The sequence below is a fragment of the Sebastes fasciatus genome, chromosome 12 (genome assembly GCF_043250625.1).
Source record: "Sebastes fasciatus isolate fSebFas1 chromosome 12, fSebFas1.pri, whole genome shotgun sequence".
NCBI lineage: Eukaryota > Metazoa > Chordata > Actinopteri > Perciformes > Sebastidae > Sebastes > Sebastes fasciatus.
Window position 1 is genome coordinate 34632790 of NC_133806.1, and position 24044 is coordinate 34656833.

The 24044-nt window shown below is 42.5% G+C and overlaps 1 protein-coding gene across 5 annotated transcripts in view; it reads left to right on the plus strand.

Moving 5' to 3' along the window:
• Positions 1 to 24044, plus strand: part of LOC141779802 (glutamate receptor ionotropic, kainate 2) — a 342007-nt gene that overhangs the window by 232320 nt on the left and 85643 nt on the right. For 4 of the 5 annotated variants that reach the window (XM_074654834.1, XM_074654832.1, XM_074654833.1 and 1 more), the window contains 2 exons: positions 9916 to 10122; positions 15340 to 15563. In XM_074654834.1, the coding sequence (XP_074510935.1) occupies positions 9916 to 10122; positions 15340 to 15563 (431 nt within the window). Of the gene's footprint in view, positions 1 to 9915; positions 10123 to 15339; positions 16062 to 16107; positions 18889 to 24044 lie in introns of those variants that run through there. The other variant, XR_012596437.1, reaches the window with a different exon arrangement.

Below are 24044 nucleotides of genomic sequence, written 5' to 3' on the forward strand. Positions count from 1 at the left end.
CATTTGGTTATGGTTAGGGAACCTTTGTCGTTATTGTCAACAAACCCATGAAAAGAGCAAGCCAACGTGTTAGTCCTTCTCTCAATACTTTCTGACCTCTCCACCCTGTCTAAGCCCCATTGGTAAAAGGCTCAGTAATCTCCTAGAACATCTGGTCTCTGTAGTTTTTATCAAACGTTACCCAAACAAGAAGAAATAGTGCTTTTGTTGGGGACTATTTTCAGTGGCGGATTACTCCATATTCTGCAGGATGGTGTGTGTGGGGTTGAGTCAGAATAAAGTCCAGTGTGTGTGTTCATGGTGATGAAGGAACATGTCAGTCAGTGACACAGTGAGGCTCATTGATGTGTTTTTAACAACAATGGAGCTCTATGGCTCAAAGGAAGAAGAGATATCAGACTGTGACACACACACAGTACTTGTTAGGAGATACAGTCACTGTTAGTTTGACTCTGCACACACTTGGTCTTTATTCAAGATATTAACTGTTAATTGAAACCGAATTAGTTATGTGACTGTTATTTTCTTCCACTGTGCAATCGATCAGTCACCTATGAGGATTTCTGAAATAGTGCATATCAGTGTCTTTTCTCTTCAGCACATCCGGACTAAAAGAAAAGAGAGAGCGACAGTAAACCCGATGATTAAAACGTTTGGCTGAAAAACAAAACAACCCCTGGTCTCAGATCAGTCTCATTTCCAGTCAGTATTCAGGGCAACTGTTCTTGGACGAGACGTGAGGAAATGCAAACAAGCCGGTGCCAGAGCACACAGACCTTCCAGGATGTTATCACGTTCAGGAAAGAGACAGATGTGGAGAGATTATTAATAAATAGGAGCAGTTGAGTTAATCACTAGATCATACTGACAAATAAGTACCGTAAAGGATCATTAAGCTAAATGCCGGAGCTATCAAACATATGTTGTTAGTGTAAAATATCCTCGCGATTATCTGTCTCTATATGACCTGTATAATTAAACGAGACCATCAGCAAGAAGATTGACTATTTCTATGTAGTAATTCTTCTCCGGTGGGAGGTGGAGAGCTCGGCGCCCGGCAGCAGCGGCTCCACCTCCGGTCAGGAGCAGAGCTTCGCCTCGCTGCTCCGCCGGTCCCCACTGGGAGCCAACACCGACACCATGCTGCTGGACTGGAGACCCAGGTTGTATTGCTGGGCCCGCTGGAGGGAAAGGAGGCTCGGACTCGGATATATATGAAATCCCAATTTCTTTCCAGTATCTTCTTCTTTTGCTCAGCCAATGGGCAGAAGTCTAACATCTCATCACTTGCTAAGAGCACCTGGATAATTGGCTTTGTTCTCCTCTACAGCCACACGTCATTAAAGGGAATCAATAATACTAAAATAAATGTTTAAAAATGACTCAAATAAGGCAGTATCATTTGTTTTTGCCGAGGAACACAATCCTTTGTTTTTAATTTGTTGGAGAGGATTGGGCTTGGTTCTGTGGCTTAGGAGAGGCTGCAGAGAGGCGTGGATGTGGTGGAGCTTTAATTAGGTTTACTTCACAGAGATACTCAGCTTCTCCTTCACTCTATCTCTTTAATTAAAGATGCACCGGCCTCCGTCTGCAGGAGGCAGGAGGGACTGGCTCTATTTGTGTGTGTGTGTGCGTGTTACGTGTATTCAGGGTGGAAGGTTATATAACCCCCACCATATTTGTAAATGTGTTTTACCACATTTTATAAAAACAAAATGTATACCAGGGTGTAGACTATTTGAAATGCTTTATTACACACTGGAAATGTGTTAAAAGCCAATAAAGAAGTATCTTCTGTTTTAAACTTATTTTTAACTATTGATTATTATTATTTCTTATTTTTAAGGACATTATAAACTACTTAAAATGACACACAAAATACATCAAATTACATCAAATTGTTGCAAGCAATGATAAATATGTTGACCAAAATGAACAAAATGTTAAATTAGTTCTATCTCCAAGTTTTTCTGGACCTTCTGGACATTTCACGCTTCTGCAGATGGAGCAAGCTGAAGACACACTGAAAACAAGACAAAAGGATCTATGGTATATGGAATATCAAACTGAAAGCCAAAGCACTTCTCTGATTTCATGTTGCACATTTGGTGACTCACAGTTGAGAAATTTACAAAAGAATTTTGATGCAGAAAAAGAAAAGATATCCGTCTTTTTTGTATATATCTTTTAGGATTCTTTTGCCGAACACCTGAGCTACTACTACCCATGATGCAAATGGATAGTGTCTTTGTGAAGATCAACACAGGCAAATGTGGAGTTTGCAGCTGGGGGGACTTTTAGTGAGAGGGAGTTCTATAGTTACAGAAGATGATTATGTGTATGTTGCATGGAGGAAATGTAAAGTCACAAATAGATAGAAAGGTAGGTAGATAGTAACTTGATTGATCCAGAGGGAAATTCAAGTTTCCAGCATCACAGTTCCATAGTGCAAACATGTTAGTAAAAAGGCGCAAGTTAGTAGTACAAAGTATAAAAAATATACCAGATACAAAAATACCAGAAAACTGTTCACAATGAGTATAGTGCAGGGTAACAACTGAGATACGGGACTACTCAAAATGTGAATATAGTGCAAAAAGTGATATAGTGCTGGATAATAAAATATAGGAGATATATAGACCAGGGGATTACGAAATCTGAAATATGGAATATAATGCGGGATAAGAACTGAGGTAGAGAGGTTTTTTTTAAACATGTATGTAATCTTATTGGGCAATGTGCTCATGTGTCAGATTATGCATGTCACTGGGCCTGTGTTGATACGATTAATTGGGATTAAAGCATGTGTATAGCAGCTGGAGAACCACGCTGGTTGAATCAAACCATTCCATTAAAATTTCTTTTGAACAGCATCTCGTTTGAAGCTGAGATTCATAAATGACAGACATTGCTAAATCTCTGTTGGTCTGTGTTGGCATTAATCAAACCAGAATAAACAAATTGCATGAATTATTGCATCATTTCAATGATTGGAGGTGAAGAGGAACTGATTAATAATCCGATTTGGGTCAGTTCAACATATAAACCGTATTGTTAGTTACCGACTCTTCTGCCATTGGATCACAGTGTTCCAACAAGTCTCCTAATTTACAAGTACAAGCTGTTGGGCTCAGTTCTGGTTCTGGAGTAGTTTGTGAACTGCGTGAAGAGTGAAAAGTAACATTTCTCTCATGTTCTAGCTACTTGTCCAAAAAGATATTAAGACCTGTTAGTGTGTTGTTTCCAGTTCCACAGATGGACAATGAGAAAGAATCAGGTATTGCTGACTGTGTCGGTGAGAGGTGCTTTCTGCTAATGTGCCCGGTGACGGTTTATGATAATTACAATCTTTCACAGTTGACAGAAGGTGAGAGGTCATAAGCTGCTAATGGGCTCACAATAGCTTCTTTGTGCTCCACATGCTAGATAACAGTTGTTCCACTAGTTAACATGGCAGCAAGTAGAGACTGGGAGAAAATGGTCAAATTATAAAGAGAAGAATTAAATTATAATTTGAAGGGGCTGAGGAGGAATTTACTCACCATGTTCAAACGGGCCTTTGAGAGAGAAAAGAATAAAGCAGACATGTTCATCTATGTTTAAGCCTCTCTGTATATGAGGTATGTGCATGTATATGTACACTGTCAGGATGGGTGCAGAGCACATTGCAGAGGCAAAGTGTAGTGTTGGTTTACATCACCAACAGGCGGCAGGTATACTAGAAAGTATCAGGGACTTTGATGACGGGCCTATCTATAGAATTTGGGATTTGTGTCGATATGTGAGCTATATTTCATGACAGGAAACACCAACAGTCAGGAAGGGCTTTTCATCCATCAGTGGTACATTCATCTTTCATAGACAGCGGCCATTTCAGTGGTTGTGCACTTAAAGGTCAGAGACAAATACAGTCACAGTTGAAACACTGGCGTGGCCCGTTCTCACTCCCAACTCGTCAAATGCCGCCATTTGGTCAGCGCCCCTTGGCATCAGAAACAGATGTACGGAGGCACCCTTTAGCAACAGTATGTGATGAACCGGGCTTTCAACTAACTCCAATGTAAAACCCCCGCAGGGGGGTTTTACATTGGAGTGAGCAGTGACGTAGTATTAATAGCGTGAGAGTCCGTTCAGGGGGGGTGGATGGGTCAAACAAAGACAAGACTTTCAACCTAAAAGTAACGTTGACTTATTTTTTCACGTCAATCTTTAGACACGTGACTCGTCAGTATCGTCAGCCCTGTGAGTCGCTAGTCGGTGAAGGTAACGTCAACCATGACCGTTTCCTAACCCTACCTAAGTGGTTGGGTTGCCTAAATCCAACTTCCTGTGAAATCTGAAGTTTATTTTGAAAGGACACTACGCATGTAACACGCCGTGCGCGGTCCATCCGGAAGTAACCCAACAGGGTTACTCTGTGCGACGGCTGAGGGACACTGACCAAGCAGCGGTCTTAGCCAAGTTGGGAGTGAGAATGTGTTGGTGTGGCATAAAAACCCAGAAAGATGTTTGGCTGTGCCAATGATTACACGCAGAGGGCCTAAAACATTCAACTAAAAATACACGGATCAGCCGTAACATTCAGACAACTGACAGGTGAAGTGAATGACATGGATTATCTGGTTACCATGACACCTGACAGTGGGGGGGGGATATATTAGACAGCAAGTGAACATTTTGAACTTTGAACTTTGTTTTGTAAACAGAAAAAATGGGCCAGCGTAAGGATGTGAGAGACTTTGACGAGGGCCAGATAGTGCTGGCTAGACGACTGGGTCAGAGCATCTCCAGAACTGCAGCTTTTGTGGGATGTTCCTGGTCTGCAGTGGTCAGGACCTACCAAAAGTGGTCAAAGGAAGGAGAACCGGTGAACCGGCGACAGGGTCAGACCCGAGGCTCATTGATGCACTTGGGGAGCGAAGGCTGGCCCGTGTTGTCTGATCCAATAGAAGAGCTACTGGAGCTCAAACTGATGAAAAAGTTAATGCTGGTTCTGATAGAAAGGAGTCAGAACACACAGTGAGGAGCAGTTTGTTGCGTATGGGTAGGGTGGTATCAGGGTGCCCATGCTGACCCGTGTCCACCGCTTAAAGCACCTACAATGGGCATGTGAGCATCAGAACTGGACCACGGAGCAATGGAAGAAGGTGGCCCTGTCTGATGAATCACGTTTTCTTATACATCATGTGGATGGCAACGAGTTGGAGGTGTTGACTCGGCCTCCAAATTCTCCAGATCTCAATCCAATAGAGCATCTGTGGGATGTGCTGGACAAACAAGTCCGATCCACGGAGGCCCCACCTCGCAACTTCCAGGACTTAAAGGATCTGCTACTGACGGCTTGGTGCCAGATACCACGGCAGACCTTCAGAGGTTTAGTGTAGTCCATGCCTCCATGGGTCAGGGGGACCTACTGAATATTAGGCAGGTGGTCATAATGTTCTGGCTGATCGGTGGAAGTGTTCAGCAGATTGAACAGAAGTCAGTGTGTTAGCTGTAAAACTGGGTTCACACTTGATAGAAGGGGTTAACGGCAGCCCTGCTGTAGATACCTACAATGGTGTTGTGCTTTAATTACTGTATATTTCAACTGTGTTTAATTTATTGCATTTCCATGGTGACATGGAGTGAAGGTGGGCCACACTCATAGAAATACACATAACATAGTTACAGCCGGTCTGTTAGGCTTGTTTCACTACTAAATAGGAGACTACTGTTATTTCATTCACTGTGATAGAGAGTGGGGGTCATGGTGAGCACTAGATTTGTGGTGGAGATTCCTTGTTAGGAAAGGAGATTACAGAATCTTTCTATTAGTCGCCGGCATCAGAAACCTGTAGGAGGAAACACAAACAGCCTCAGCTGACCAATCACAGCTCTTGGGTGCCGTAAACCTTTGACGCACAACTATAAATATATAAAGTCTCTGTAATGTCCTACAGCAACAGCTACACACTGGATGTGATAGGATTTTTAACATTAACATCTCTTCTGTTATGTTACATCAGAGGGAATTCCAGTAATGAATGTGAGTTGGGAGGTTTCACTTTACATCCACTCGTCTCAAAGCAGGACTCAAGAAGTTAGCACATTTGAAAATGAAAAGATAAAATCCCCTTTGAAAAGATGATACCCCTCTTCCTTCATATTGGTAGTAGTCCTTCAGCACACAGTATTCTAAGTGCCTAGAAAACTACATGTGAGGATTTAAAAAAACTGGCATGCTCATCACCTCTGAAACAGTTACCATGGCGATGGGAAGAAAGGAAAACACTGCTCCTACCTTGGATTGTTAGATGTGTAGGGGGAAAAAACTGTAATATAGATATATTATACACATTATCACCTGCACAACACACTGCTGCCCCCCCCGTCCATGTGCTGGTGTTGTCAACAGTAGCTGACCTACCATCTCATACAGATCCGATATGTGTGCCTATTCTCAATGCCAGCAGAGAGGTTATGGAGGTATTTGTACATTTCACCTTCAATGACTGTACAAACCAGTGCTAGTGTGTTTTGGAGTTAGTACTGTACGCCTTGACATTGCAGCCGCGCTGGCATTGATCTGTATGTGGACAGTGCTTTCTGCTCTTTCATCAACGTTACATCAGTATCTTTCAGTTCTGCAGCTGCTGAGGTATAATGTAGCAGCACATGAGCAACAGTAGATATAACATACAGTACGTGATGATTGATGGTTGCAGTGTGCTTAATACTGTAGCTGCTGATCCAAACTGATATCCTGTTTTTATTTTTGGGTGGAAGGCAGTGATAAAGACTTACGTTCTTACAAATTACAAATGATCACACCGAGATGGTGAGCTCCTGATGGTGACTACCACTGGTGCTAATGATTGTAGTTTGCTCCATCAATAAACATCTACTGAGCAGTGGTCTTGGTCTTGGAACACCATTCAATGTGATAAATGCATATAGTTCACTTGTGAAAATTTTCAATGTGATTTTTGTCACAATAACACGTGAAATAACAATTAATGTGTGATACATTCACACATATTTCACATATAAAGAGTAAGATATCATTTGTGAAGGCACCGATTTCGAATTTTTTTAAGGGGCCATAATTTCACAGCATTATACCAGCTGGCAACCTCCGGTTCTGAGAGGTGAAGCCAATGCTGACGAGCTTTAAACCTGCATTCTGTCTACCAGCCAGCAGGGGGCGACTCCTCTGGTTGTATAGAAGTCTCTGAGAAAATGAGCCTACTTCTCACTTGATTTATTACCTCAGTAAACATTGTAAACATGAGTTTATGGTCTCAATCTCTAGTTTCAAGTCTTCTTCAATACAGCATGATGTTCATTTAGTAAATGATGGTCCCATTTAGAGTCAGATTGACCATAAAGCAGGGGATGCTTTAGGGCGGGGCTACCTTGTGATTGACAGGTCGCTACCACGGCGTTGTCCGGTCTGGGAGTTGTCCGTGCCTCCGTCTTACAACTTTAACCCTTTCACAGTGTGTTTTCATTTCATCAAAGTTAATTATAACGTTTTTGGTCGCCTAAAAACGTCTTATTCAGCATTCAGTTGTACTTAGCTCCACCCTCTCTATCACTTCTGGTTGCAAATAACCAAGATGGCGATGGCTAAAATGCCAAACTCAAGGCTTCAAAACTGCAGTCCACAAACCAATGGGTTTCACATTTCTAGTGGTGTAATGTAACAAAGTAATAATACTTGGTTGCAAAACTTATGTATTTTTTGGGAGTATCTGTACTTCACTTGTGTTTTTATTATTCTGTCAACTATCACTTAACTCCACTACATTTCCTAAATAAAATGTATACATTTACTCCGATACATTTCCCGTAAGCATCTTCGTTACTCTTTACTATTGTAAACAAGCAGGTTTGGTGAATCGGTGGTCTTAGCAACACGTGAATAAGAGAGTACGAGCACTTCTTTTGTTCCACTTCAAGATCATGCTACCTGCTACATGAAACCACCAGAAGAAAACTGGATTTTATTCTTTAAATCCTTAAGACCTTGTTTTTCTTCAAGTGTAGTGTAGCCTCCATTTTAAAGGTGGTGTTCCCCTTTAAAGGGACTGTTTGTAACTTGTTACACGTATAAATCATTGCGGGTCGGTGTCCCATGCGCGCTCGCAGATGGCTACGCTGTTCAGACGAGACTCCAACACAAACCTCTTGGTTGTATCTAGTGAAGCCCGTCTGTTAAACAGTGTTGGCAGGAAAAGCCAACACTAGGATCAGCATTGATTCATGGAGAGACCTTCGTCTGGTCAGCTAACATTACTGCCAAGCAGCTGGAATATAGAGTGATATTGTGCTTTTAGCTGACGTGTGTCTCCTCACTGTTTTGAGGGATGCTCGTTCATGTCTATGTAGAGCGAGCACAAGCGCGAGCAACAGGACGCTGACTTTTGTTGACTTAACGGCCACAGGTGAAGCTGTTAACAAGACATTTCTGATTCTTACAAACAGTCCCTTTAAGAGGAGCAAACTTAAATTTCAAAATCCTTCCTTTTTTATTAAAAGCATTTACTTGTACTTTTGATACTTGAGTACATTTAATATCAGAAAATGACTTGTGATACTTAGAGTACAGAAAATGTCAGATACTTTAAGACTTTTACTCAATAACATTCTAAAAGGTGATTTTAACTTCTACTAAAGTCATTTACTGGTTAGATATCTTTACTTAGTTATATTCAGTACTTCATCCACCACTGCACATTTCACATATAATATCATTTGTGGAACTGTATTTTACATGTGAAACCTTCTCACATAGATTTTTGGATATTTCAAATGTGATACTGCACATGAATTTCACGTTTTTTTGTGTATAAGAAAGAAAAAGTAAATAAGTGGGCATAAAGTATGAAGGAAGCTACCTGTTTTCGCTCCATGATCTACCTAGCCTCGCAATACTGTGCAAAAGTGAGAAATCATTATCCTCAACATCTGTCTAGCATCACTGCAAGGCAAATTTATGATATACTGCGAAAACAGCTTGTTTGTTTGGCCTGTCACTACTAGTGAAAAGAACTTACTGTTTATTTCCCCCCATGCAAACATATTACAGCCTGCATACTGTTAAAACTCCAGCCAGTGAAATGTGTCAAAGCTGTTAGCAATCTTTAATGCTTTTTTTTGTTTCAATCACGGCACAGTTCTATTACAAACAACACCTGCCTGATGATATATTTTTTGGATTTATTTGTCTGAGAGAGTCAAGGGAGTCGTAGAAATGAGGGACGTGCGGTGAGAACGAGCGTCTTAGGCTAACAGAGACAGATGGTGCATGGAGCAGAGGTAGAGAGGGGAGGAAGCCGGAGGAGGAGGAGGAGGAGGAGGAGGAGGAGGAGGAAGAGGAGGAGGAAGCAGCGAGTGAAGCGTGGAGGGAAGAGAAGAGAAGGACATGGTGGAGGAGATGCTCAGTAGGCGGGAGGGAGGAAAAAAGGAGTATGAAAGAAGACATTAGTAATCTCCCCAGCTGTTTGTGCGGACAGAGGGGATGTGCCGGCTCGTGCTCTCTCTCTCTTTTTGTGTCCGTCTATCAGCGTCGCTTATCTTATTGACAAAGCATGTGGAGTCCTGAAAGCTGGGCCTGGGCCCAAAGCCAGCCTGCTGAGCCTGAGAGGAGCACAGAGTCATTGATATGGGGGATTATCTCTTATTATGGTCATGCCTCACTTTGCACCCCCCCACCTCACATCACAGGACTGGGACTGCTGGCAAACACACACACACACACACACAGCAGCTTTACACATGCTTTACTCGTCGAGGCAGTGTGTGTTTGGGCTCGATCGGCTCAAAAGCCTATCTCACACATCAGACACCCTCTCAGATAGGCCTTATCAGTAGGTAAAAGATGCCAAGTGCTGCAGAGACTCATCCTTCCTCCACTATTTCACCTGACAGGAAGAGCCATACGTGATGTTCAAGAAGTCTGACAAGCCGCTGTACGGGAACGACCGCTTTGAGGGCTACTGCATAGACCTGCTGAGAGAGCTGGCCAACATCCTGGGCTTCACTTACGAGGTTCGCCTGGTGGAAGATGGCCGATACGGTGCCCAGGATGAGAACACGGGCCAGTGGAACGGCATGGTGAAGGAGCTAATGGACCATGTGAGTCTCTGAATATCATTATGAATGATAATGCATGAACAGATGTCAACTTATTCTTAGAAGGTCGTTCCAGTTGAACTTCTTTAAGTTCATGCCAATGGTTCTTTTAGTTACGATGGCATCACATACACAAAGTTAATTGCTGGAATTTGGGGAAATTTGCCCCAATCTGACTTTTTTTTAATATTGTGATCTTTCCAGATCTCAGTAGTTAGCTTGGAAAGTACAATATTAAAATTACTGGAAGGAATGCTGACCAAAACTTACAAAAATGAAATTTGAGTTGTAATAAATCTTAATTGTTCATACAGCATTGTGAGCAAGCAGAGCTGAACAAAATAGTAAAAATCAGCCAGTATGTTTCACTTGATCTCATAAACAGTAGGATGATGGTAAATGTGGTATGTTTGGTATCTATTACAGCAACTATTGGTCAAAAACTGCATTCAACTTTTCTGGAGAGACCGTCATGTGCTGTAAACTAGTTGGACAAAACAAGCAAATCAAATGTACGATAACTTTATTGATCCAATGCAGGGAAGTGTCACAGCAAAAAAAGTACAAAAACAGATGCATATGAATAACAGGTGGAGCCTAAAAAACTAGCAGATGTCACACTGAGATGTTGAATCGATTATTGAAAAAGAAATATAGATTAAGATGAATAGATCATGACAATAAGAAGACCAGGTTGTGAGATGTGCCACGTTCTAAATCTGCTTTCATTTATTTTCATGTTATTTTGGCTTTAAGGCTTGTGCATGAGTGTAAACTGTCATATGGACCTCTATTACCGTCCAAATGTTGGTTAAAAATCACCAAAAATAAGATGTAATGTGTGTTTCACTGAAACACACACAAGAGGGAGAGAAAGTAAAAAACAGAAATAAGAGGGAGGTTAGAAGTAGCACTATTTGAGAGTACAGTGATGCGTAGACTCTGTCGGGCTGTGTTTCCCCTACAGAGCTTATTAAAACACACACACAAGCACACACAATCTGCTCACAGTGTAGATCATTACTCCCGACAAAGTCACAGTTAGGATAAACTGCATGGGCAGAAAAATAGCAGGCACCGCACGGCCAATAGTCAATATGTGACCCAAGAGGGGTCGAGTCTCCCTTAACTGCTTCTGCTGTTGATCAGTGCAGTGATTGGCCGTCGTGACGGATAGTCTGGTCCTGTCGTGGGTGAAGGGCCCGATCCCTTGTGAGATGATGTTCAGCGTGGGTTTGCCCCACTTCTTACAGACTGTACACAAGGCTCGACTTAGACAGATGGTGATTGCAGCAGACAGGCCCTCAGAGACTGGGGAGTGTGGACTCACAGAGAAGAGGTTCAGTTGAAGAAGACATGCTGAATTGAGCTGAACAAGTTGGAAACATCCTGTCAGAGGAATTTAGCTAAATGATCTTTGGTCTCTCTAATGCTCAAAGTGGAGTAAACGCATCCTGATGTGTTTATATTGTGTTAGAGTAGTTTGGGTGAATTCAGATATGCCTGGTATCAGCAAGACTTTATATGTATCACAGCTGTGAGCAGGAAGCTCAGTCAATTCATCCTCAAGTGATATATGGCAACCTTCATAAGACAAAAAGGATATATCTCATATATCTTTGAGAAATGAACCACTTGACCTTGCTGTGGATGTTTAGCAGTTGCAGTCACAATGCAGCCCGAGATCTATTAACTGTCAACAGCACAGCATGGTTTTCACCCCAGATATGGTAACATGACTTCCCCAGGCAGGCTCTATACATCCCTTCTCTATATCTCTAAAGCACACGTCTCACATATAAGCACGACTTCTGTGCTTGCCAGAGAAGGGATTATGCCATATTATAAATAACTCTATAGAAAAGTCATGTTAATGCTCAGTGTGTGGTGCAAACAGCGGCATGTGTTCAGAGCAGAAACACACTCTGGAAGCAAACCTTTTTCCCCTGCAGGACCTGAACAAAACATCATGCCTTACTATTGACAAACTCAACCTAAGACATTGTCACCGGTTCGGCTTTTTACCTCCACCAAGGCCGAAGGCCGAAGGCCGAAGGCCTAGGAAGGAGGTTATGTTTTCACCGGCGTTGGTTTGTTTGTTGCTTTGTCCGTTTGTTGGATTACTCCAAAAGTCTGCGATGGATTTGAACGAAATGTTTTGGAGGGGTGGGGTGTGGCACAATGAACAATCCATTAGATTTCAGATCATGATCCGGCTTCGGCAATTTTTTTTTAATAACTCTGCTCAGTCTGTACATTAACTCCAAAAGCTTTAGGACATGCGCAGTGTAACTGATGATGAGTTTTAAATAAACCATGAAAAGAAAAAAAAAAAGAAAGTTCATGACGCGTCACCCAGCCTCTTTCCTTCTGCCTGCACTTCATGTATATCTACCAGAACGCCAAATAAATCACAATAAAAAAGGAAATGGTGTAGGAACATTTTAGGAAAGAAACTACTAAAAAAAGAAAGAGCCATGAAAAACAGAAATGTTCAAGTCCTCATTAGCATTTGGGGAGAGGATCCAAATCAGTGGTTAGAAATTCAACCGAAATACTGCAAAGTGGTGCGAGGCAAAGGATTTGATTTGAGCCACTGACTGGCAGAGCCCTGCCTTGGCATATACAAGTGTGTCTCATGCTTATGCAAATGTGAAAAAAAATCAATAACAATAATGGCATCATTTCTTACATTGTTGTCTGACACATAACCACTTACTTCACCACCAAACAGTGCAAAAAAAATGATGTTGTCAGTCTGGCTTTTGCCTTTTCATGGTGTATCCAAAGTACAGTGGGAATGCAAGGAAGAACTTAGTACCAAAGTCTCACAAGGTTCTTAAAAGTTCCTGTTATTGGAAGCCTGGGGAAAAATTGGGTTGTTAAGTTCTTGCAATTGAAAATGATTATAGGTGTCCCCAGAACTGCAAATACACAGTGACACAAAAAGACACAAACTACAACCTTGTGAGGCCAGGTCTCACGGTAACGGATTCAGGACATTCTCCACCCTCATTAACTGCCCACAGTTTCAATGTCAGACGTATTCTCAGGCTGTCAGATGACAGATGCAGAGTTATTTCCAGTCTGCTTGGCAACAAGAGTGGCAACCAAAACAAACTCCTTAACTTAAAGCTGTAAGAACATGAGCATTCTGACTGACAGAGAATCTCAGGAGTCCATTCAATTTAATCCCTGAAAGATGCTTCAAAATGTGCTTTGAAACAGTAGCGGCTATAAAAGCTTTTCAAAAAAAAGATCTCCTTGCCTGTTCAACCAGCCCATTCTCACTCCCAAGAGTTTTTCAAATACCGACGCTTGGTCAGCGCCCCCCTCAAGTATGGGACGCACCGGGCTTTCAACTAACTCCAATGTAGACACATCCATGTGTGAATGTGAAATCAAGTCAACGGGTACCTTACTTACTACCGTGGCCAACAGTAACTCCTAAACTAACACTGCTCATCAAATATACTTATTTCACGTTAACAGACATACTTATAGTAAAGTTACTGTGAGGAACTTTTAACTGGCTATGAAACATTCAATTTAATCCTGAAGCCTCTACATAAGCAAACCAGACCATCAGTGAGTTGATTGGCTAAATGAGACGAAATCATGCAGGTTCACCAGAAACTCTTTCAGCTCAGACTCCAGCGGGGCCACCGGCAGCAACCCAGATCCGGCTTCGCTGCCTTCAACCTGCAGTGGAGCTCGGGTGGCGGGTGGAGGGCTCTGCACCCGGCAGCAGCAGATCCTCCTGCGGTCAGGAGCAGAGCTTCGCCTCGCTGCTCCGCCGGTCCCCAACCGACTAGCACCAACACCACACTGCTGGACTGGAGACCCAGGCCATGTTGCTGGACCCGCTGGAGGAAAGGGAGGCACGGGAGAACCCGAACCAGGACTGAACGGGGCAGACTGTCAGACCCTGCTGCATTATAATGAGAGGTTTTCTAAAGGGACTCTGGTGCTGGGAAACACTACTGCTTTTATTTACAGGGACCGCCAAAATCAACACTAAATTAAAGTTCCTTGTAGTAGTTTTAAAGTAAACCGCAATGTTTCCCTAAGCCTAACCAAGTAGTTGTGTTGTGTAAGTAAACCTACATTGGAAGTTTATTTTGAAAAGACACTATAAACATGTAACCAGCAGAAACTGTCACGCCGTCACTGACATTCCCAAAGCTGACGCTAGAGGGGAACCTAGAGTGCCATAGTTTGAGGTGTAGGGCCACCGACCAAGCGTCGTATTTGAGGACTTGGGAGTGAGAATGTGTTGGTTTAACAGAAGGGCAGGAGAGGTACGGTATGTCCTTGAAATGAATGCTTCTTCTTTCTAAGTGGATGAAAGCCCTTACTAAAATGTCTGCCTTTTTTCAGGGTTTTTGGTGAAGTTCTAACAATATCACTAAGAGCTTGCTGAACAATTGTACCATTGAGCAGTAAAGGGAAGATACCCACTGGCTATATTGCGTAGACTTGCATGATTGGATGCCCATTGCACAGCCAGGATGTGACATGCCACTGACATGATATCATGACATAACATGTTGACATGACCTGTTGATGCTGCTTGTGTGTGGGCTTGGAGGAGTTTGATGCAAGTCATACGCCACCAGTGTGTGTACTGTCCTAAGCACTGGAGCTTGATGTAGGTCTGTCTTTGGGAGTACCATTTCTCAAATGAATGCTGCATGACAAAATGCCAGTCAAACAGTCAAAGCACTGGGCTCTTATACACAATAAAAACTATGTGCTAATAGTCAAGAGTGTGGTTATACAGGTGTAATCATAGGATCCTAATAGCACTCATTTCCTCCTACATTCCACCAACTGCACATCAGAGTAGTGTGTAGTGAATTATCGGTTCAAAGAGGTCTTTGTTCTTGTTGGGTTAGTCCTCTATATGTCTCCATACATCCCAGGACATTATATAAAGTATAGTGCTATGCTCCCAGCCATCCCAACAAAAGGAGGAAGTAGGTAAAGAAAATAAATGAATGCCTTGATTTAGGCTCCGAGGGGAAGGGTGAGTTTAGTAGTGGGAGTATACTTGATGGGTGGAAAGAGAAAGAGGGCTTTAAATTTCTTGCTAAGTGCCTTGGGACAGACTCTGTAGTGTGTAAAGACCCTGTTTTCTTAATTTGATTGCCTCTAAATGCCTCCTGTGCCTGTGACTTATAGTCTATCTCTCTTCCCTTTTATGTTTGCTGTTGACAGAGAGCTGATCTGGCAGTGGCTCCCCTCGCCATCACATACGTGCGCGAGAAGGTTATCGACTTCTCCAAGCCCTTCATGACGCTGGGTATAAGTATACTGTACCGCAAGCCCAACGGGACCAACCCTGGGGTCTTCTCCTTCCTCAACCCCCTCTCGCCCGATATCTGGATGTATATTCTGCTGGCTTACTTGGGTGTCAGTTGTGTGCTGTTTGTCATAGCCAGGTAACATGTCACCTCCAGTGAACACAGCCTCACACACAGTCAGAAACATGCTTAGCTTCCATTGCTCAGCCTCGCCCATCTGACTAACAACAGGCCAATCTCTGTAATTACACGGTCATAGTACAAGCCTACCACTCAGTGACAGTGCTGACACTAATCAACGGTCAACGCCATTGCTGTGTAATGTGTTCAATGCCATTTAAGCATGAAGGATCACATGACTATTTGTCCTTTTCCACCATTAGACATTTATAAATAATTGATTTAGCACTTGGCATGGCTGCTAGGTTAGTCCTGGTCTGCTTCTACTCATAATGGTATCAGTAAATAAAACCACAGGAGGTTCAGACACACAGAGCTCAGATAGAGAGGTTGTAGGCCGATCACCCGTTTGAGGGTTGTGTGTATATGTCTGAGCGAGTAGCAGAAAGGTTGTGCACTCATATGGATATGTGTGCGTAAGTGTGTGTGTGTGTGTGTGTGTGTGTGTGTGTGTGTGTGTGTGTGTGTGTGTGTGTGTGTGTGTGTGTGTGTGTTGGATGAGTCAAGCTCGGTGTGAACACTGCTGCCCCTCTCCCACCTTTCCCTCACTGTCCCCACTGTCTCTGAGTTCATGCTGTCTTTTCTTTTCTCTTGTTTCCTTCACCTTGCTTCAAGCCCAACTATGACTCAGAGATAAAGTTCATCACTTCTTTCTGCTTGTTTTGGTACACACGTTCTCCAGTTAGTAGAAAAACTAATCAGCCTCACAAGTAGCTGGTGTATTAGAGCCGTCACCTCACCAGATTAAGCATGATTCTAGTCCTTGTAACCTTTGCTGTGGATAACAAACGTATCTGTATTCTGTCATGACTAACCTCCCCTGATGTTCATAGCAGCTGCAAATCTATTAACACATGGCCAAATGTATAATGTATGTCCAGGCTACTTTGCTATGCTATGCTTTCAAAGCACACAGAATGTCAACATCTGTCTTTTTACCATAGACTGTGTATAAAGATGGACGACATGACAGCTCCCCTAAAGTGAAGCCAAAACATGTGGATGGCTACCGGTAGCTCAAAAGCTACTTGTTGGAGACCCCTGCTCTGAATGTACGAGCGAGGAGACGTAATTTTAACTTTCCATAACCATGATTTTCTGTTTCAAACATATACAGTCACTGACCGCGTCAATACCTAGCTTAGCAACATTTCCACTGACTTAGTAAGGTTAGACAGCACTGTCGGACCGTCATGTGTGTTCATATCCACACGCAGATGATGTTTCTGAAAACAAGAATCACAAGTCTGTGTAATAGAATATGCAACAATTTGATCATAAATGTAGTTATAGAGATATTATGGTTAGTTGTGTCTTTCTAGCCAAACAGCTACCGTGGTGCTAACGTCAGTTAAATACAGTAGCTAGGTGGCTCTCACGATAACAAGCTGAGTTTGTGGGCTCCAAATGACATTAAAATCTCAAGCTGGTAGCTCCCATATCCCGTATTGGCTTCATTCTTGTACAGTGGGAGGAAGAGGAGACAGAGAACGTATATCGCCAAGACCTGAGAGTCAATTGTTTGTTCCTTTGCAACATCAGCGCCCAGCAGCAGAGCTACACTTCTGCCATTTTGGACTGAAAGCGACTACCGGATGCCGGTAACACGTCCGCCTACAAAGAGCCGTACAAAAGTAAAACTAAATTATTTCTCTTCTTGTCATATTCTACTGAAATGATGTCGTCCATCTTTATATATTGTCTGTAGGTGCCTTGGCTTACTTTCTGTCTTCTGTACCATAGTTCTCTTATAAGTGAGGCTACGACCTGCATTTTCAGGTCTCTCACTGCAGTTAATCATGCCACCGAAGTTCAAATGGCATCGCACTTGTTCAAAGAAACTGAACCCAAGGAGGGAGTGCTGCAAAGTTGAAATGCATTATTCCAAATATGTTTGTTATGAACATTTGTGAAGAGGTACAAGGTTCAAGAAGTCATTTGGAGTTGCACTAATGGTGTTGGCAATTGAAAGTAATAACACGTAAGTGATAGCACGCACTATGTTCAGTTGGTGGGTGCAGTCGTTCTGTAGAAGGTAAGCGTAGTACGGGTACGAGTACTGTACTGAGTTGTAGACAAAGCCATGATAAAAATGCCTATTATATCGGTGCTTTAGATACAAACATTCTATAAATAATCCAAAATGTTTTCATCAAGTTTTAGTAAGAGCTTCTACATTGCTCTGCTGGCATCACCGACACTTGATGTGACCTCACCATACTGTAAGGACATCTTGCATGGACTGGTAGTACACCAGCAGCTCTGTATTACATTACTACTCCACAGTTTAGTTTGGTGATGCAGCTGACATCGAGGATGCTTTGGCTGGTGAACACATTACAACACATTATTTGTACCGGTTGTCTTTCCTTTTAGTGTCATAGCTCAGACAAATTCTTTCTCTTGGATGAAACTAAGCCGATGTTTTTTGAAGGCTTGCTCATTTGATCTAGTGGCTCTTACTTGTGGCGGCCATTTGAAGCATGTTGAAGAAAAAAAGAGAGAGAAAAGTTAATGTTAACCCTAAAACTTTTGGCAGACATCGGCTCTCTTGCAGCCGTGACCCAACAGTTTTACCGTTAATGCACATGTGTTTTCCGATGTTACTGGCGATATGATCACACGAGAGAATAAAAGGCGGCAACTGTCATCTAAGTTGGCTCAGAATATGCACCTATCTCTATTTAATATCATAATAAGTAAGTCTTTGGGTAAGTGTGTAAATCCCCCCCTCACTTTATTCCTTCTTTTCTCCTGTATACACAAATGCATGCTGGGCAACAGTTGCATGTTTTTTTTGCTGTAGAGTGTCACGCATAACAGTCTCACAAAATGTCATGAAATGAGAAGTCTAAAAGGCAGATTACGTACTGTGAACAGAACATGTGGAGACTACGTCCCTCCACCATGACAGAGTTATGGTAATGTGGTGGTATGTAGCCATGCAGATGTTCCATCCACTCGAGGTTATTGTTTTTGGAAGTCTACATTACAAACCCTTGTGTCTGTTAAACAGCTGGACTTAAGATAGGGCCCTGGTTCCCCCTCTACTCCTCCAGCACAAACCAACTCTGGTCAGAATGTTTCATTGTAGACCAATCAGAAGACATGCTTATAATGTACTGTCTGGTGAAAAGAGCCTGTGCAGTTGAATTATCATTGTAGTGTATATCTCAATTATCCTTTCACTTTCCTCCCTGTGGTATGTAGCCATGCAGATAGTTTGGATTTTGCTGCCTTCGCTCCAATACAATGGAGGTCAACAGAATTTAGTTTATAGTGCTCAGTACGGATATTCAGCAGGCACATGTCCTACCAGAAGAAAGAAGAAGAAGAAACCTTTATTAGTCATATTCATACAGGTACATACATGAAATTTGACCTCTGCACATAACCCATCCTCAGTATTTTAGGAGCAGTGGGCTGCTGTAAGCACCCGGGGAGCAACTTTGGGGTTTAGTGTCTCGCTCAAGGACACTTTGACATGCGGACAGGAGGAGCCTGGGATCGAACCGCCAACCTTGTGGTTAAAGGACGACCCCACTCTACCCACCGAGCTCCAGTCGCCCCTACCAGAAAGAGTGTCCTTGTTGTTCTAGATAATCTAAAAACCTAGCTGTTAACAGTTTTCACTGAAGCTACCTTCTACAGAAAAATAGCCCGTTTATACTAGAAACAAATCCAGAGACAGATATCTCATCTGCATGGCTACACAACAGGAAATTCATGGACCCTTTTAGAATGTTCATGTTGTCGAGTTTGAAAGGTCTAAACTTACCTTTTGGTATTAACATGAAATACTTTATTTTCTCCCAAATTAAACGACAAAATGTGATTTTTCATTGCCGTCAAAAATGACCCATATTAGTGTTTCCTGATCTGATGCTCCTCTTGCAGGAAAGGTGCCTTCTAAACCCTCTACACATCACAGTAAAAGATGTACTTCTCCATCTGTCACCACTTTGGTCAGAGTTCGGTTAGGTTTAGGTTTAGCTCAGTGGGTGGAGCTGGTTGTCCTTTAATCGGTGTATGTGACAATTAAAATTAAAAAATATAATAAAATAAAAGTTTAGTGTGTTTTACATACAGTATCTACTTGGTTAAGCATAGAGGAAGATTATGGTTTGGATTAAAAACTACTCAGTTCAGGTTAGGAACCGTTAATGTTCTGGTTAAAAGAACTACTTAGTTGGTTTATTTTAACCCGGACGTTGACTGTTGATAGGAAATGAGACATGACCAGTGCTCTCCATGTCAAAGTCACAACCTGTGTTGACCCTTTTAACCACCCCGCCTGACCCCGACCAAGTTCCATGGCCCTCCACACCTTTGCTCTTGACCTAATTCATGTGGACATAAGAGGTTCCTTCTGAACGTTTTAGGCATTTGCATAAAACCAAGAGACGCTCAAATTTTTCTTGGGACAGTCTCTGCTTATTCTATACACCCAGAAAAAGCGTCCTTTGTCCCATGTCCCCCACGTAGTCCTGTCATGGTGGAGGAATGTCTTTCTTTCACCTTCTGTTCACATACATCATTTGTATAGTCACACTCATTTCACAAAGGTTTGTGAGACAAAGCTGTCTAGTAATACTTAATACTACAAGGTTTACATTGATATACTGTTTCTATATGTGTGTGTACACATTACACATTTGATCTATGTATGCTTGTGTTTGTGCTGTACCGTATGACTGACTGTTTGTATGAGTGAGAGACTGACGTACACAGTGCTAGAGTCAGAGCAGCTTCTCTTTGCCATGGTTAGGCCTATTCCACATGGGTGCACCGCTAAAACCACATGATTACTCTGTTGTACCGCCACCAGCCCTGCTAGCTCCGTCACTGATGTCAATGTCACCAGTTGTTATTGCTTTAATGTTCCCTCTAATGGCATCAATAGCACTACTGCTGCTTCTGGCGCAGGTGATGAAACAGCTGGAAAAACAAACAAAACCTTTAGTATAACACACCTCTGCTAACGCCTGTGCATTATCACCTTGTTTCACTTCGGGGAATCAGACTCCCTCCATCGTACACATCAAGCTAAATGTCTTAAGATAAGTGAGAAGCAGAGGTAAAGCTTAGTGACAGTAATCGATCACATGTGCAGAATATTCCTTGTCTTTCCCTGAATAATCATGACTCATGATACTGACGTGTAGTTTTCACCTGTCTTTCTCAAAATATCACATCAACGTGTAATCTGTCTGTCCTCAGTCTTTGAATGAAAGACCTGCGGTAGAGTACGTGCTCATATTAAAGGCGCAGCCTCATCATGTGGTTAGAATTCTCCTCTGAATCCCATACAGACCTCTAAGTAGGATGTTGTGGATGTATGCTCATCAGTTTTATGCCTCGACGCCGGCGACAGCCACGTTTTGGGTTGTCCATCTTTCCGTCCGTCCATCCGTCCCATTCTCGTGAAGATGATATTTCAGGAACGCCTGAGATTTCAAGTTCTTCGAATTTGACACAAACGTCCACTTGGTCTGGAAGATGAAGTGATTTGATTTTGGTGGTCAAAGGTCAAAACACAAAACATGTTTTTGTCCTTAACTCAAGAATTCATATGCTAATTATGAAAATTTCACACAAATGTCCAACAGGATAAAACAATGTAGTGATGACATTTTGGACAGACGTGGATGTAAACTGCAACTTAACTGGTTGGCGAAGGCGTACAACCACGAAGCAGTAATTCTACTTTTTCTCAATATCGTGAGACAGAAAACACAACTTGGGTACTGAGTCTTAATGAATAAGAGAAGGTTCACAAAAAAGATATAATTGCATTGGACCTTTAACCCTCTGACACCCACAATAGACCAGTTTTAGTCTTTTTTAGGGAGGTACAGGGGGTCTTTAGGGGGAGATAGCAGTAGAGGTCACATAGAAGTGGTGTATATTATCTGAAAGCTGGGACCTATAGATTAATTTGAGATGCAGCTCAGCACTGTTTTCCAAGGCACACCATCATGTTTTAAATGTTTCAATGGGCTCTGCCTCTTCCTTCCAGACAGCCATTCATTCCCATTATTTTCTGTATAGAATGGAAATCACCACATAAAGACATGGAAACTAATTAAACACAACGAGCATCATGTCTGTTTTGCAGGTTTCAAATCAATGTGTTTTCCTCATTCAAGCAACTTCCAAGTCTCTTCTGATTAATATTGAAGTAAACCGATGGCTGCCTGAAGGGAAAAAACAATGCAAAGCAAGGCAATACAAGTTTAAAACATTAAAACACAAATTAAAAGGTAAGGAACCGACCTGAGAATATAATATTTCACTTTTTCTGCTTCTTTGTTTCAACTGTGGCAGCAGCATTCTGAATGAGCTCTTTTGGCAACCTCACTCCCAACTCGTCAAACACCACCAATTGGGCAGTGCCCCTCGGCATCGGAAACCAACGCACGGAGTCATAATTTGTGAAGAACCGGGCTTTCAATTGATATCATTAATAGCGTGAGAGTCCATTCAGGGCGGGGGGGAGGGTTTGGCTTCCCCATGCGTCAGTTTCCGATGCCGCGGGACACTGACCAAGCGGGGGTATTTGACGAGTTGGGAGTGAGAACGTGTTGGTCGTGGTGTCGACTGTTCATAGACCATTACAATAGTCAAACTTGCTGGAAATAAAAGTGTGGAAAATCACTTCAACAGTCAGGCAAACTGATCTGGTCCTTAACAGCACACTACAGAATTTAAGTGTAGACATATAAAGTGAATCATTCTGTGACAGAGCAACAGGATCATTCTGTTTCTGTTGATTCATCTCCCCTGACATTGGCGTTATCGTGCGTATCATCGCTGGAGGTTTCTGCTGGGTGACCCTGCCCCCGTACAAAGATAAAAGCCTCACATTGTTTCTGCGCTGCTGGTGAATTCCTCGCTTTTATCTCTGCACTGACCTTGCTCAAAGTTTCTCCCTCTGCAGCGCAGATGATCTGAGATAATGTAAGGGCAGTGTAATTGGATCAAAGTGACAGCACCCGGGCCAAACCGTGCTACAGTGAGAGACAGGTTAAGCTGTGTTTTCTCCTTTAAACGGCATTGGTTTAGCATTCCCTGACCCAACCAGCAGCAGCGGCAGCAGCAGCAATCCAGCCAGCCACTCCCATGATGTAGCACGACGCTGACGACTTTGCTCACCCGTGTACATGGCGAGCGGTAATTGGCTTTTCACAACATGATTGGAGGAAACACACTCGGAGACCTCTGCACAAGTCACATTGTCACATATGCCACGGCAAGGTCGCAGTTCAGCTGAACTCAATTTGGCATTCCAAATTGACAAGCAAGCAAATCTGGGTTAAATTGAGTGAGCGGACGGATTGATTTAAGGCCAAGGATTCTCTTAAAGCAGAAATAAGGGGGACATTCAGAGGTCCTTGAGCTATACTACACAATATCCTCCTGAGTGTTGTCGGGGTGAAAGGGAACACCACTGTTAACCACATTCTAATGGTAAAGCCCATTAGTTAATGATAGGGTACAGTTATGATGCTGTCATTTTATCGACATAGCCATACGTCTTTATATACAGTCGCCTATTACAATATTCAACCCAGTACTGCTGTATTAGAGCCAGAGGACCATCAAAACCTTGACACACGCTGGTGTAGCAGTTTCATCTGCATTATCCTCCATGCAGATGTTCCATCCACTCGAGGTTATCGTTTTTGACTTCCAGCGCAGTGAGTCTACATTATGCATTGCAATTTGATTAGTCAAACCCTTGTGTCTGTTAAACAGCTTGAGTAAAGATAGGGCCCCGGTTCCCCCTCTACTCCAGCACAAACCAAATCAGGTCAGAATGCTTAATTGTAGACCAATCAACCTTTACTAATGTAATGTCACTTTTATTTGATATGAATAAATGAGAAATCTCTCTGCTTGAGGAGTGTGTCGAGTGAGGGGGAGCGCCGGGGCCGGCGTGGGCATGATGGGAATGAACCGCTTGATCTGCTGAATATTAATGCTCCTCTAAGATTATAAGGATTATTAGTTCTTTTCTCGCCTGACAATGGAGTTATTTTCAGACCCCATCGATTAAATTACTGAGGGAAGTGCCTTTGATATGAGCACTCCCACACGAGGAGCCACCTTTGGAATATGAGTGGTGTTAAATCGAGCCCAATCCCCAAGTACTGTATCTTATTAATATTTAAAAATATACAAGAGAGATTCAGATGAGCAGTCATTTTTGCAGCTTTATTTTGACTAATAGATTATTCAGTTAATACATTCTAATCATCATTTTACAATAATTCATGTAATAAACTCTTAATATACTAATCCAGTTAACATTTTAGCAATCTGAGGTATGTACATGAAGGGACATGTCCTCAGGCATGATTTGCAGTGTCTCATCTCTGGACATGACTAAGTAACCTTTGTTTTCTTTCTCTCCTGTCTCCCCAGGTAGGATGACAA